The 16429-nt window shown below is 34.9% G+C and overlaps 1 protein-coding gene across 1 annotated transcript in view; it reads left to right on the forward strand.

Moving 5' to 3' along the window:
* The window catches only part of LOC126890510 (dolichol kinase), a 73797-nt gene that overhangs the window by 26431 nt on the left and 30937 nt on the right, over positions 1–16429 (forward strand). Inside the window, exons 4-5 of the mRNA XM_050659508.1 lie at positions 9590–9775; positions 11156–11365. Coding sequence (XP_050515465.1) covers positions 9590–9775; positions 11156–11365 — 396 coding nt within the window. The remainder of the gene's footprint in view (positions 1–9589; positions 9776–11155; positions 11366–16429) is intronic.

Consider the following 16429-nt stretch of genomic DNA (forward strand, 5'->3'; position numbering starts at 1 on the left):
AACACTATCGATGTTTCGAGATACGCCGATGCAGCGCCGATGACGTGCAAGCGGTCACATGGACATAGCTGGAGATATATAGATATTTCTGGAATATCTGTATCGCATATATAAATAGGACATATTTGTAAATAGAGTTAGTCTTAAGCTAAAGTTTGTAAAGTAAACTTGTATAAATAAAAAATAAAGTCGTATATAAATTACGAACCGCTAGTTTGATTGTAATTAGAAGTAATTACAGTAAATAACCGCTACAGTGGTGTTAACGGTGTGGAGTGTAAATAAATGAAAAGTGAAAAAAAGACTTTTGAACTTTATTCGTCGGGAATAATCGGAGTGCGTTAATTGTTCGGTATTCGGAAAGACTTTTGAACTTTATTCGTCGGGAATAATTGAAGTGCGTTGATTGTTCGGTATTCGGAAAGACTTAGACATTTTGAAAAGTACGTGTGTGCCGACCAAAGATGTTGCTACAAGAACTGACCATAAAACAGCTCCGTGAACAATTAGAAGAGTACGAATTAGACAGCAGTGGGTGCAAGATAGTCCTACAAGCACGACTCAAGGATGTCCTCACGAAGAACGGAGATGACCCAGAGACGTTCCACTTCCAGTCAGCAGAACAAGTAATCTTATCGAAATTAAAAACTGTTTCTGAAACGATCAATGAAACTTCTAGAAAAAGCGACGATAAATTCGAAAATGTTGCTAAAAGATTCGACGAGACTTCTCAAAGATTCGATGAGACTTCTCAAATAATTAAAGACGTATGTAGTCAAAACAATGAGAAATTCGAAAGTGTTTCGCAAAAGATTGACGAAACTTTTAAAGAGGTCTGTAGACAAAACAACGAAAAACTTGAAGAAGTTTGTAGACAGAACGACGAGAAATTTGAAGAAGTTTCTAGAACATTCGATAAGATGCAGAAAAGTGTAGAGACCGTAGAAGAAAAGATCAAACAACTAGAGAGCATGATAACCGATACAAAAGTACAACCATCAGTTAATGCAGCAGCGTTAGATCCTGTGGTGAAAGATGAACTACCGAGAGACGAAACGTCGCATAATATGAGATTCAAATTACCACCATTTGATGGAAAGTCCTCTTGGTCCATATACCTTAAACAATTTGAAGCTATTGCGACCGCCAATCATTGGACCGAACAAGAAAAGGCTGTTTCCTTGACTGCTGCTTTACGAGGTGATGCTGCAGATATATTAAGGTCAATTCCCAAGGGTCAAGAAAATTGTTACCAGACCTTGTTCACTCGTCTAGAAAAACGCTATGGAGATGCCCATCTACAACAAGTATACAAAGCACAACTGCGAAGTAGAAGTCAACGAGCAAGTGAGAATCTGCAAGAATTTGAAGCAGATGTGGCTCGTGTGGTGCGGTTGGCTTATCCAGAGGTGCCAGACAGCGTTTTAGAAGAAATTGCAGTAGATACCTTCGTCAATGGGCTGAAAGATAATGAACTACAGAAAGCTTTACGACTAGCAAGACCGAAAGTTTTAGATGAAGCACTTGCTATTGCCTTGGAACACGAAGCAGCTAGCCAAGCTTCACGAAACAATCGAGTAATAACCGTGGAAAAAGGCGATAAGAGAAAAGATGAACGTTTGGTGGAAATGGTACGGAGGGTGATTCGTGACACGATGCCGAAGAGACGCATGAAGAGGGCTGGAAGAGTTGGTTCAAATACAGATGCTTCCTCGATACGGCCATGCAGTGAAAGTTGTAATCACCGGCTTAAAGTAGATGAACAGCTTTGCCCTGTGAGACGAACTACCGTCGTTAATGAGCAATGGCAGCCACAACAGTTACAAGAAGCCCAAGAAGACGATCCATGTATAAAAAGAGTATTGGATTGGATGCGTCGAGGTGAGAGACCTAGTTGGCAAAACATTAGTGCATGTAGTCCGGAAGTCAAGGCCTACTGGAGCCAATGGAATTGCCTGATACTAAAAGATGATCTTCTGTACAGAACCTTTGAGAACGATGATGGTACAGAATCTAAGCTTCAGTTGATTGTACCTAAAAGTAAAGTGTCAGAAGTATTGCGTCAGTTGCATGACGGTACATCAGGTGGACACTTTGGTATTACGAAGACTCTGCAAAAGGTTCGAGAACGGTTCTATTGGGTGAACTGTAAAGATGATGTAAGAAGATGGTGCCGGAAATGTGAACTGTGTGCATCCGGTAATGGTCCAGTTGGTAAAAAGAGAGCACCCATGAGACAGTACAATGTTGGAAGTCCTATGGAAAGAGTAGCAATCGACATTGCAGGTCCATTTCCAGAAACCGATGCTGGAAATAAATACATTCTGGTAGCCATGGACTATTTTACGAAATGGACCGAGGCCTATGCATTACCGAATCAAGAAGCTGCTACCGTTGCAGAGGTACTTGTTAAAGAATTCTTCAGCCGATTTGGTGTTCCTTTGGAGATCCACTCCGACCAAGGGCGAAACTTTGAGTCAGCTCTTTTCCAAAACGTTTGTAAATTGATTGGTGCCAATAAGACCAGAACAACACCCCTGCATCCTCAATCAGATGGAATGGTCGAGAGGATGAACCGAACGATGGGTAAACACTTGTCCAAAGTTGTATCTGAACATCAGCGAGATTGGGACCAACACATTCATTTATTCCTGATGGCCTACCGCTCGGCCGTGAATGAAACTACAGGTCAAACACCAACCTGCCTGATGTTGGGTCGTGAAGTTCGTTTGCCCTGCGACCTAGAGTTTGGCTGCAGACCTTCCGAGGAATATGTTGCAGGCGAAGAATACGTAGACCGCCTGAAGTTACGAATGAACAACATTCATGAACTTGCCCGACAACACATCCAGATAGCCAGTGACAGAATGAAAGATCAATATGATTCTCGCTGCAAGAATGAAAGCTTCGAAGTAGGTGATCTTGTCTGGCTTTATAATCCACAACGTCGTCGAGGCCTGTGTCCTAAACTGCAAAGACAATGGGAAGGTCCGTATGAAGTTAAGAAGAAAATAAATGACGTAATATACAGAATTAAGAAGTTACCAAACGGTAAACCAAAAGTTATTCACATAAATCGTCTTGCACCATATGCTGGCTCAAATGAAACAGAGGAAGCCCGAGTCCTCCAACAGGAGATGAAAGATGCACCACAGCCAAGTTTTAAGGAATTTATGTCAAATTACGCAGAAAGAAAGAGTGCTAGATTCGGCGTGACCACAGAAGTTCAGCAAGATCTGTTTGGTGTTCCAGAAAACGTCTCTCTAGCCCACTGTGTTGCACAAGACCTCGAGATGACTAAAGGAATCTCGTCCGTATTCAATAGAAAGTTCGGCCGCCTGGACGAGTTAAGGAATCAACAACCAAAAATTGGAAGAGTATTGCGATTGGAAGATGGTCCTCGATCTTTGCTGTATATAGTGACCAGGAAGTCTTATACGGACACGCCAAGCTACGAGAACATATGGCGTGCTCTAACTAATTTGAAGAAAATGGTCTGTAATTATGACATCAAAGATTTGGCTTTACCAAAAATTGGCCATGCAGTAGAAAATCTGGATTGGAAGATTGTGAGAAGCATGCTGGAAGTGATCTTCAGAGAAACTGGCGTACGGATTACTGTGTGTTGCATGAACCCGAAGATGTCATACCCTTCAAAGACAGTAGACTGTTACTTCTTTTCTAGGGGTGTATGCAGAGCTGGAGAATCCTGTAGATTCCGCCATCCTGGGCCATCTAGAGTTGCTGATCGGGACGCTCAGATCTTAAGAGGGGAGCAGTGTAACAAAATAATTATTGACCTACCCTCGTATACCAGCTCCCGTCTCCGCACAGACAGAACACTATCGATGTTTCGAGATACGCCGATGCAGCGCCGATGACGTGCAAGCGGTCACATGGACATAGCTGGAGATATATAGATATTTCTGGAATATCTGTATCGCATATATAAATAGGACATATTTGTAAATAGAGTTAGTCTTAAGCTAAAGTTTGTAAAGTAAACTTGTATAAATAAAAAATAAAGTCGTATATAAATTACGAACCGCTAGTTTGATTGTAATTAGAAGTAATTACAGTAAATAACCGCTACAATATTATCCTGGATATCCGATTGGGGGATTTTGTGCCACTCCTCTACCGCATTTGTCGTAAGCTCTCCAGAGGATGTAGGGGCTGGTACTCTTGCTCTTATCCGTTTTTTAGTTTGTCCCAAATGTGTTCAATTGGGTTAAGATCGGGACTGCATGCCGGCCATGGTAAAACTTGAACCCGACCTCTTTAAGGTACTCAGGGGTGAATCTAGCGGTATGGCAATATGCATTGTCATGCATTAATTTAAAGTTTTCACCAATGAACGATGCGAAAGGCATGACATGATCTTGGAGAACTTCTTTCACGAATCTTTGAGCATTCATACTGCCTCTATCGAACACAAGATTAGTGTGAGCTTCGTAAGAGATACCTCCTCAAATAATTATTGGCCCTCCTCGGTAAGCCACTGTTTCGGTTATAGTGCATGGAGCAAACCTTTAATTTTGACGCCAGTAGACACGCTGACGTCTATTTCGACCTCTTAGGGCTAGTCTGCTCTCATCTGAAAACTATGTTCTTCCATTCAGCCACTGTCCAGTCAGCATATTCTCGCTCAAAACCAAGTCTAGATCTACGGTATTGTGAAAGCCCTCAAATTTCTTTTTGCCAGTCTTCTTCTAATGGTACGTTCACTCACACTAACATTTCTCGCCTCAAGAAGATGCAGATGTGTACGAGCTTCAGGAGTGGTGCAAAAGTGATTTCTCAACACGTTGCTGGCAATGAAGCTGACATTTCGAATTGTAATGAAGACCGGCACGCAATCCCAATCTTAACGTAATTGAACACATTTGGGACGACCTCAAAAAACGGGTACTTCAGAGCAAGAGTATCAGCTCCTACATGCTAAGAGCGGCACAATATCCCCCAATCGGATATCCAGGATATCATGAATAAATTGCCGAACTGGCTCCAAGAGGTCCTAAGGGCCAGAGGCGGCAACACCCATTATTAATACTCATAATTTGTTTTAATTATACTATGATTTTCAAAATTATGTTTGTTTGAATTTTTTTTCAATTATTGTATTGTTTTCTTTTCCTCGAAGATAATTTTCACCGTATCTTTCATACAATGTGGTCCAAGATTCACAATTTCTGCAAATTGACGGAAAATACAAAGTGAGCGGTTAATTGTGTTCGGTGAGAGTATAATGAACTTTTTTATGATGACTTTCTCAAATACACGAAATTTATGGATCATTGCTATTTTTGTTGTTCTAAATTTCATTCTTTACCATAATGTATGGTGATGTCAATCCGAAAAAACCAGAATGTACCTCAACCTTGCACAATAAACGGGCACATTTTAGAACAGATCAATAAATTTAAGTACCTGGTGTATTGGATCGATAGCAGCCTAAATCCTGATCTAGAAATAAGATCGACAATACAGTGTGTCCACAGTTGGGGTGCCCAAGAGGAAAAACTTTTTTATTTTCAATTTTAGCAAAAAATGTCATTCTTGATAAAAAGTTTTGCTTGTTCTAAAACCCCATAAAACGAAATAAAATTCAAGTTTTTCAAATCCTGCTTAATTTTGTAGCCAATTTTATGTAAATCCCTATAAATTTTTGCACTAAGTTCGAAATCATAACAATAATCTAGTGTTGCCAAGCCGCAATGTAGCTTAATAACTGTCAACTCCGATAAATAATTTGCGAATTGTCATTTTTTTCGACATTATTAAGCGTTCAATAAAGAATTTATCTTGTGTTAAATTTCATTATTAAAATTATTGGATTAATAATTATTTAATTAATAAATAATTTGATGATTCAAGAAGAACGACAAAGTCTGGCTTCATAATCCAGAGAAGCGGAAGGGTTGTTCTCCCAAGTTATTATTGTTACAATTTCGAACTTAGTTCAAAAATTTATAGGGATTTACATAAAATTGGCTATAAAATTAAGCAGGATTTGAAAAACTTGAATTTTATTTCATTTTATGGGGTTTTAGAACAAGCAAAACTTTTTATCAAGAATGACATTTTTCGCTAAAATTGAAAATAAAAAAGTTTTTCCTCTTGGGCACCCCATCCGTGGACACACTGTAGAACAGGCCAGAAAATCTTTCGAAAAAATTAAAAGACTGCCATGTGAGTCTCGAATAAAACTCGAAATTCGACTACGTTTATCAAAATGCTATGTCTGGTCGACTCTTCTCTATGCAGTTGAAATGTGGATCCTTAAAACATCAACCGTAAATAAATTGAAGGCATTTGAAATGTGGATCTACCGGAGAATCCTCAAAATTTCATGGACATCGCATACCTCAAAGGAAGAAGTGCTGCATAGAATAGGCAAGGAAAGAGAACTTTCAACACATAGTGGAGTCACTGAAGGTGGATATGAGCTATTACCTCCGATTTCGTTGAACCTCCATCGATTTGCATGAAAATTGGTGAGTGGTTAGAGGATATCTCAAGGAACAAAGGTGACATGGTGCCAACTTGCGCTTTTACCCTGGGGGTGGATGCCACCCCTTCTCGGGGGTTAAAATTATTTTATTAAAAATAACCCCATAATTCGATAGAGGGACAAATTTCAAGCAAAATTTGTTATATAAAGTTATTAAAATAAATCAAAACTTTTTGAGTTATTAAAGATCAAATGTTTTAATTTTTCTTGAGAAAAATGCACGTTTTTAATCAATTTTTCATCAATAACTCAAAAAGTGTAAGTTTTTACAAAAAAGTTATAATTATCAAAATTGAAGCTAATAAAAAATGAAATAAATCCCTTACTAGAAAAACCTTTTAATGTTAACTAAAAGTGAGTTATAGGTATCATAATTGAATGTATATTTTTTTCGGCGAGTAAAAAACTCGTAAGTATTAAAGCTGAAATAGCGGGAAATTGATGCATTTTATAACATAAACTTATTAAACATTTGTCAAAGTACTTAAAAATATCTATCAAATGAGCCCCCGAACATGTTGATACGATTAAAATTTATGCCCCAAAATTTTTTCAAAATTTATCTTTTAAAAATTTTTCCAAAAAATGTTTTTGTTTTTTTTTTTTAATAACTCCGTTCGTGTTTACGATATCAGGTTCATCTAAAAACTGTTTGAAAGTTAATTCCAAGTGCTATTTAAGCACGTTAAACCTAGTATTCTAAACCCCTTACTTTTTAAAAAAATAAAAGGTTAAATGACCCCGGTTGCATGGTTCCCACAGCAAAATTTAAGGTTTAAACGTTTCTATCTCGGTTATTTTTTACCCTATAGAAATAATAAAACAAGTAAAATATTTGGTACAGAAAAAAGTAAAATTTGGTTATATATTATTTTTTCACGTATATTGAGTATTTTTGGAGTTATTATCAAAAGAATATGAGAATTACAATAATTTTAAAAATTAGGATTTTTTAAATTATATCTTTTTTCAAAAATATGCATTCTTAACCGGTCAAAATTATCGAAAACATTACTTATGCTAATATAGAGAAGTTCTTCTAAGGATTACTGTAAATTTTAATTTTTGTGGAAATGGCGTATGTTTTATTTTTCACTTTTTCCTAAAAAATTCGAAACGGTTCTTTTATTTTCATTATAACTTGCTTAATTTTGCCGCTATTACCTTGTCCTGAAGCTCATTTGATAGGTATTCCGAAGTACTTTGACAAATGTTAAATAGGAATATTTTATACATTGCATCGTTTCCCGTTATTTAAGCTTGAATACTTAGATTTGAGTACTTGTCGAAAAAAATACACATTCAATTGCCAATAACTCACTTTGAACTAACATTAGTTTAGTTTTTTTATATGAGGAATGTATTCAATTTTTTATTATCTTCAGTTTCAGTAATAACAACTATTTTGTGAAAGCTTATAGTTTTTGATTTATACGTGAAAAACCGATTTAAAACATGCATTTTTTATGAAAAAATAAAATCTTTGGTCTTTAATAACTCAAAAAGTGTTGATTTATTTTAATAACTTTATATAACAAATTTTGCTTATAATTTGTCCCTCTATGGACTTATGGTATCATTTTTAATAAAATAATTTTCACCCCCGAGAAGGGGTGGCATCCACCCCCAGGGTAAAAGCGCAAGTTGGCATCATGTCACCTTTGTTCCTTGAGGTATCCTCTAATTACTAACCAATTTTCATGAAAATCTATAGAGGTTCAACGAAATCGGAGGTGAAAACCTTCAGTGACTGCACTAACAGTGAAAGTTAGAAAAACATCATACCTGGGCCACATACTGAAAAATAATAAGTACCAATATGCTCAACTTATAGTGAAAGGAAAGAGTTTGCAACTGTAGTAGCCAACCTTCATTAAGGAGAGGGCACTTTAAAAAGAAGAAGGATGCATGATAAACACATAAATAAATTGTTCATCTTTTGTAATAACTTATTTTCATGTGTGAAACGTCATGATAAACTTATTTTAAAGTAAAGTTGTGGCTTATTCCCTATAAAAATATAGTCTAAGATACGATATAAGGTCGATTTGCACCGATCTGTTTAATGGATAAAAATTATTGGATATGCAATTTAGCATGTTAACAATTACAAAAAACAGGGGTTGCCCGAACTAATCGTGTTCTGACTATAATCAAAATTAATATGTAATTAAAAAATGACATTTTTTTTAAATTAAAAAAAAAGACCGGGGCAGATATTATTTCAGATGTTTTAGGTCATTCTAAACAAAAAAGGGCTTTTGTAATTTTTCTCTAAAGTTGATCGTATTCTAGTTATAAACAATTTAAAATTGAAAAAAGAACAAAAGATGACGATTTTCAAGGCTCAAAAACATAAGTATAAAAATATCATTTTTGAAATTACGAAGTACGTACCTAAATTCAAGTTCAAACCTTATTATCAGTTCTTGATAAGTCTTTTGGACTTATTTCATTCTGAAACATTGTTTTTTAGTTGTTAATGCCCGTCTCCCCATAAAAAACCTTCCTCATTAACAATTAAAAAAATATGTTTTAGAATAAAACATGGCTAAAATTCTTATCGAGACCTGATAGAAAAAGGTTTGAACTTGAATCTCTGTACTTGATGATTACAAAAATTATATTTTTTACTTGTGAATAACTTATAACTCGAAAACGATCAACTTTAGAGAAAAATTACAAAAGACCTGTTTTATTTAGAATGATCCAAATAATCTGATGTAATATCTGCCAGGGTCGAAATTTTTTAAAATTCATAAAAAAATGTCATTTTTTAATTATTAATTTATTATAGTTAGAACAAGATTAAATCGGGCAACCCTTGCTTTTTGTAATTGTTAACATGCTAAATTACATATCCAATAATATTTATCCATTAAACAGATCGGTGCAAATCGACCTTATATCGGATCCTCTAAAGCACATAACTAAGAACCGAAGCACACACATGAAATATAACATTTTAATAGGTGATGGAATATTCCAGATTTGGAACAATAGTAACAAGTATAAGAATTATATTTTTTTTAAATTGTAATAAATCTTTTTTAATCTTATTTGGTTTTATTTTAGCTAGGTCTTGTAGGAATTCTGGCTATTGCTTTTTGTTCCTATTATTTCAAGATAAAGAATATTGTTCCATTTTATACTATTTCAAGTATTATAATTGTCGGCGTTATTATAATCCCACTGCATGTTCTACTGCAAAGAAGTCCTGTATTATGGATTTTGAATCAAATGGTAGAAGACTGGTCTATGGTAAGAAAAATTATATTTTAGAAATAGTTTTGTTTTGTAGCTTTATTAACATATAAATATAATTATTTTTCTCTCTAATGTGGAAAAAAAGAACAAGTATCTGGAAGGTATTTATTCCACTGTATTTGTACTATGTCAAACTTCCAGACGGTAATACCCGCAACGAAATAGATTACTTTATTACAGACAAAAAATGCATATTTAAAGATGTGACCGTTCTTAATAGATTCTCGACAAAATATAGCTACCATTGAGATATCAACTCATTTAGATAGAAGCCATATAATAAAAAAGAAATACAGTCGGAAAAATGAAAGAATACCCATGAACGATCGCATCAATCACTTATTTTGTTTCTGCTGTCTTTTTCTATAAATAACAAACGTTTGTTCTTACGTTATTCTAACGTAAGAACGTTATTCTTACGTTTGTTCTAACGTATTCTTTCATTTTTCTGACTGTACTTTCACTGGACACGCCCACAAGACGAAACAGCATTTGGAGATCACATTAACAACACTCTTGACCACAGCATAATATCAAACGATGTCGATGAGTTGAATAAACAAGTTGATACACTTAAACTGGCACAAGCACGTTTTTGCCCAAAGACCAAACGTGATGAAAAGATCACTTTAGAAACACCACTCAAAATAACAGAAAGAAGACAGTTACAAAGTGAAAGGGACATTGCCCACAAAACATTAGGGCACTCAATAAAGACGTATCGAAAGCTGTGAGAAGAGATATTAGGAAATTTAAACATGAAAAAATAGTACAGATTATAGAGCAAAACCGGAGCATGAAGGTCATGATACGAAAAATGGCGACAAGTAGAAAAGAAATTTTCCAGCTTAAGGATAAAAAGGGTGAGGTAACAACAGACAGACAGAAAATACTAGGAATAGTCGAAGAGTTCTACACTATATTATACACAAACCAAATTAACAATATCATAAATCAAGACAATAGACAAAAGGTTAAAACCAGGGATCTGAGGACATTCCAGAAATTGAAAAAACAACAAGGCTCCAGGAGATGATGGAATAGTTACAGAAGCTATAAAACTTGGAGGAACTTCTCTTCTAAAAAAAATACAAGACCTTTTCAATTTCTGCTTGTATAGTCAAAAAATTCCTATAGCTTGGAATAATTCCATTACAATTCTTCTGCATAAAAAGGCTGACAACATGAACCTAGAGAATTACAGGCTAATTTCTCTACTCAACCATTTATACAAACTGTACACCAAAATAATAACCAATCGATTGGAAGCAAAATTTGAGCTGTACCAGCCAAGAGTGATTTAAAATTATTAGTGATTAAAAAAAATATTTTCAACCTATGACTGAACATTCGTTAATTATATTTTATTTTTAGGTAAAACTTATGCTGTATTGGATATTTTGTACCGGAATTGCAATACTTGCAATTAGCAATCAGATATTTTATGCCCAAAAAGCTTCAACTAGTACAAGAAAAGTGTTTCATTTATTGGCTGTGGTAGTTTACATCCCGGGCCTATTGTACCGGTGTTCCTTCCTGTATTTGGCAAGTGGAGTGGTCTTAGGAATATTTTTAGCTTTAGAGGTAATTTGTTTATGTACACTGCTTATATCAACATACTTCAGATAAATTTATATGATTTACCTAGTTGCTTATTCAAATGATCTTAAATTGGACATAAAAGCTTTCACTAATAAACTAAAAGTCAAACAATTAGGAATGCACGTCATAGATTTAATGACATCATCACTCATCGGTACAAACTTGACGGCAAACAAATTCAACAAATTTTTCCTCATATATGATTAGTTTTTTCGCTACCGTCAAGTTTAACAGGAAAGCGCTGTTGCTAAATAAACAACTTATATGTATTTTACCAAAGCAGCTACCGCACTGTTTTTCTTTGTCTTTAAGAGTGTGAAACAAAGATAAAAATCTGTACTATAAGTGTCGAACTGACTTTGTCCTATAGAATAGATGGTTATGTAAGATTTTTGTTTATTTTTTTCTTTTATGGCCTTTGGCGTTTTATGGCGTACCATTTACAATCCACTAATACAACCCACTAATACATCGGTCACTTAGACGCAGTTCGCAAGTGCATTACAAATGGATACCACGTCTGTCAAAGCAGCTCAAGCAGTAGCATTATTGATAGAAAGCCTGAGCCATAGGGCCGTGGCAAATCGACTTTTAAGCCAATCACCTGTGTCCCGAGTGTATCGTCGGTACCAAGATACTGGTGATTATGTCCGCCGACAAGGAGGAGGGCGTAAACGAATAACAACCGAGAGAAATTATCGATTTCTTGTATCGAAATCCCTGAGAAATGGACATTTGACTGGTGCTAACCTCAAAGAAGAGCTTAGAGAGGTCCGAGGTGTGGTTACCAGCGTTTGAACAGTCAGAAGGAGACTGAAGGCAGCCAACCTGACACCAAAAAGGGTAGCTACGGGTCCCAAGCTAACTGCAGCCCAGAAGCAAAGGTGATTAGAATTTGCTTACGAACAGCAATGGGATCAGGTATTATTCTCCGACGAAAGTAGGATGTGCCTATACTGCAACGACAGGAGGCGTCGCGCGTCGGTCGAGTCTATAGAGGCCGGGAGAGCGATTTGCTCAATGTCGTATACGAGAAACTGTGACATATGGAGGCGGTTCTTATATGTTTTTAGCAGGCATTTCCACGGATGGGAAAACCATGTTGGATTTCGTGCCTGGTGGAGGACGTGAAGGAAATTTAACGGCGGATTGGAGGAACATGTGGTTCCATACGCGGGATTTATTGGTGGTGCATTTATTTTAATGCACGATGCCATACCTCACTATTCACCGCCACCTATCTGAGAGATCGGCACACCTACAACCGGACTTTAATCCAATAGAGCATGTTTGGGATCAGCTTAAACGAAGGGCCCGGGATAGCAATCATGCACCAGGGAGCATAATGGAATTGAGCTGCGATTAATGATGAAGAATTTATTTGAAAAGTCATCCTATCCATGCGAAATCGATTGAAAAGTGTAATTAGGAGTAGGGGTGGTAATATCAAATACTGACATAATATAAAGAAATTAATTTTGTAATTGAAGACCTAAGTGGAAGAAGGAGGTATGTAACATTTTCTAAAATTTTGAGTTTCTTAGTGAATGAAGGTGGTATGTAACTTAACTATCATATGCCACTTTTACTGTACCTCTAAAAAGCTTAATAAGTGGATATATAATATAATATAATATAAATATAATAAGATATTCTAGTGGATGAAGAACATGTAAAATATAAACATGTAACATGTAAAATACAATTCTTGAATGGAAGAAGGAGGTATGAAACATTTTTCGTCTTTTTCAGGTTTAAGGGGCTATCCTAATGTAAAATTTAGAAATTCATATACTTTTTTGGGAATTTTTAAAATAAAAAGTACTGTACCAATTATTTTGAAAATTTGCATGAGCATTTACTATAAACATAAGTACATGTAAAACAATTTTCACAAAAAAATATTGAAAATTAAACGATTTATGCGCCATCTACTGGCACCGTGAAAATAAAAACATAGCTCCACTGCTGCTGTTATTGGGACTAATAGAGACCCTGAAACATAAAATTTCAAAGTTATTATTGAAATATAAGTTATTTTCTATACCATCAACTAGGGGTTTTTTGATCGGATAAAAAATGTCAATTTGGCGGTTTTTGAAACTGAAAATGTTTTAGCTAATTTAAAAAAAAATTCAACACTTCGTCATTTTTCCAAATTTTAATATTTTTCAAAAATCCTAGTTAATGGTATAGGAAATAACTTATATTTCAATAACTACTTTGAAATTCTATGTTTCAGTAACTCTATTAGTCCCAATCATGGCAGCAGTGGGGCCATGTTTTTATTTTCACGGTGCCAGTAGATGGTGCATAAATCGTTTAATTTTCAATATTTTTTTATGAAAATTGTTTTACATGTATGTACTTCTTTTTATAATAAATGCTCATGCAAATTTTCAAAATCAATTGGTATAGTACTTCTTATTTTAGAAATTCTCAAAAAAAGTATATGAATTTCGTACTTTTACACTAGGATAGTCCCTTAAAACTCGAAAACTATTAACTTTAGAGAAAAATTACAAAAGACCTTTTTTGTTTCAAATGATCAAAAGAACCTAAAATAATGTACCCGGGTTGAAAAAATTGATTTTTTAAATTTGTTATATAGGGAATATAACACGAAAAATAATCAGCATTTCTTAAGGACTTCAAAACGCAAAAATATACAGGGTCCATTTGAAATAAGAAAATTCATTAGATTTACAGAAAATCGGAAGTTCTGGCAACAATGTAATTGTCACTATTATATCGGTCGCATTAGACAACCATTTGTCACCAAAATCTATAAAAAATCGTGCAAGCCCTTTCCGAGATAATTGAGGCTTTCCATACATGAAACTCACTCTGTATAATTTACTCCATTTAATAATACAAGGCAGGGTAGACGGAAGAAGAAACGCCAGGTCGAAGAAGAAAGGCCAGGTCGAAGAAGAAAGGCCCGGTCGAAGAAGACCGTCATGGCTTAGACACCTGTGAGAATGGTTTAACAGATCCTCTTCATCCCTTTACCGAGCTGCCATTAACAAAATTACTATAGCCAATTTGATAGCCAACGCTCAATAATCAAGCACGGCACATGAAGAAGAAGATTATTTTGTGTTTAATTATATAAATTTCTGTAAAATTGATTATAGAGTATTATTCCATGCCACATACCCCCTTCATCCATTCAGATAAAGGATAGTTATACACACTAAAATTAATGGAAGAAGGCGGTATGTACAGTTTTTATTTATTAAAAATAAATACTAAAAATAAAAACAAATTATCAGTAGTAATTGCACAAGAGCTCTAAAATTCTATATTAATTTTAGAGTTCGAGTGCAATTTGTTGCGATTATTTCGTGAATAAAATTATTCAAAACCAAAATTTTATTGTAATTTATATATGGACGGAGTTATGCATCACTAGACCAAGCGCCATTTTCTCAAATTGTGGATTATGGCGCTTTCTGGTGGGAAATAGCATAAACTATATATAAAATAAATCCCATTAGTATATTAGTAACGGTTAACCAGTAATATTTAAAAAGACCAAGCGCCTTTCTACTTATTGTGGATTTCGAATTTTGCATGACTAGACCAAGCGACAAATTTTGTGTATTAGTTTTGCATTAGTAGACCAAGCGCCAAGGCCAAGAGTTTCAATGATCGTAAATCGAATATTTTGGCAATATATGTACATCTGCACTGTTGACAACAACTTGTTGAGGCGTTTAGGTTAAGTAGTGGCAGTTTTTACTTGAATTTTTTTAATAAAATTATCGTTAGAAGTACAATTAAATATGGACAATTTTAAATCAAGAACGAGACAAATGATTGCCAGTGCGATGGTATCACATACACTAGAAGATGTGCAGGTAAGCAAATAAAATAAATATTTATAAATATTATGGTATACTGATCGTATATCTGTTCCAACATTTTATCAGTTTTTCGTGACAAAGTTAGAATTTTCATCTATGTAAATATCTAAGTATTTGTAGTTAAATTAAATTTATGTCAGCAACTTAATGTGGATTTATTTTGTAGTACTTTTGTTTAGTTTGTAATACAATGTTGCCGAAATATCTGCAAATAAGCAAACGGCCCCTTGATGAATATTTCTTGATTATAATTTGGTAAATATTTTGATCTAGTTTTATTGTAATGTTTGCATTTTTTTGCAGACTGAAACACATCCATTAGCACCAGATGATAGCGTTAACCTTATAGAACTTGTGCCAGTTACTTGGGAATTAGATAATGAGCCATTAAATAATGAGAAATATCCTGACAATGAAATTTGTATTGAAAATACCATTCAAGTTCCGGAGGTTGAACTACCAGAACCAGAAGCAGATTTCGACAATCAATCACTTCAGATGCCTTCAACTTCAGGAGAAACAAGTAACATTATTTCTCAGCAGGAGCAAAATGCAGAAGAGGAAATCGCATTTAACAGTATTATTACAAAAGCGAATTTGCCCAAGGGAAGACCAAGAAAAGGGAGTTATAAGGGAGTAAGGCATTATACTTTGGTAAATATTTTGATCTAGTTTTATTGTAATGTTTGCATTTTTTTGCAGACTCAAACACATCCATTAGCACTAGATGATAGCGTTGACCTTATAGAACTTGTGCCAGTTACTTGGGAATTAGATAACGTGCCATTAAATAATGAGAAAAATCCTGACAATGAAATTTGTATTGAAAATACCATTCAAGTTCCGGAGGTTGAACAACAAGAACCAGAAGCAGATTTCGACAATCAATCACTTCAGATGCCTTCAACTTCAGGAGAAACAAGCAACATTATTCCTCAGCAGGAGCAAAATCCAGAAGAAAAAATCGCATTAAACAGTATTATTACAAAAGCGAATTCGCCAAAGGGAAGACCAAGAAAAGGGAGAAAACGTAAGTATGTTAATCAAAGTCGCGAATCAAGAAAAAAAAGCTGTATTCAAAACAAGAGTTACTTCACGCAGAGAAATGCATGTAAAGAATCAAAACAGTTCCGTATGTATCTTTGTAAGTGTAAATGTTTGGAAAAGATTGGTGTGG

The sequence above is a fragment of the Diabrotica virgifera genome, chromosome 8 (genome assembly GCF_917563875.1).
Source record: "Diabrotica virgifera virgifera chromosome 8, PGI_DIABVI_V3a".
NCBI classification, from domain to species: domain Eukaryota; kingdom Metazoa; phylum Arthropoda; class Insecta; order Coleoptera; family Chrysomelidae; genus Diabrotica; species Diabrotica virgifera.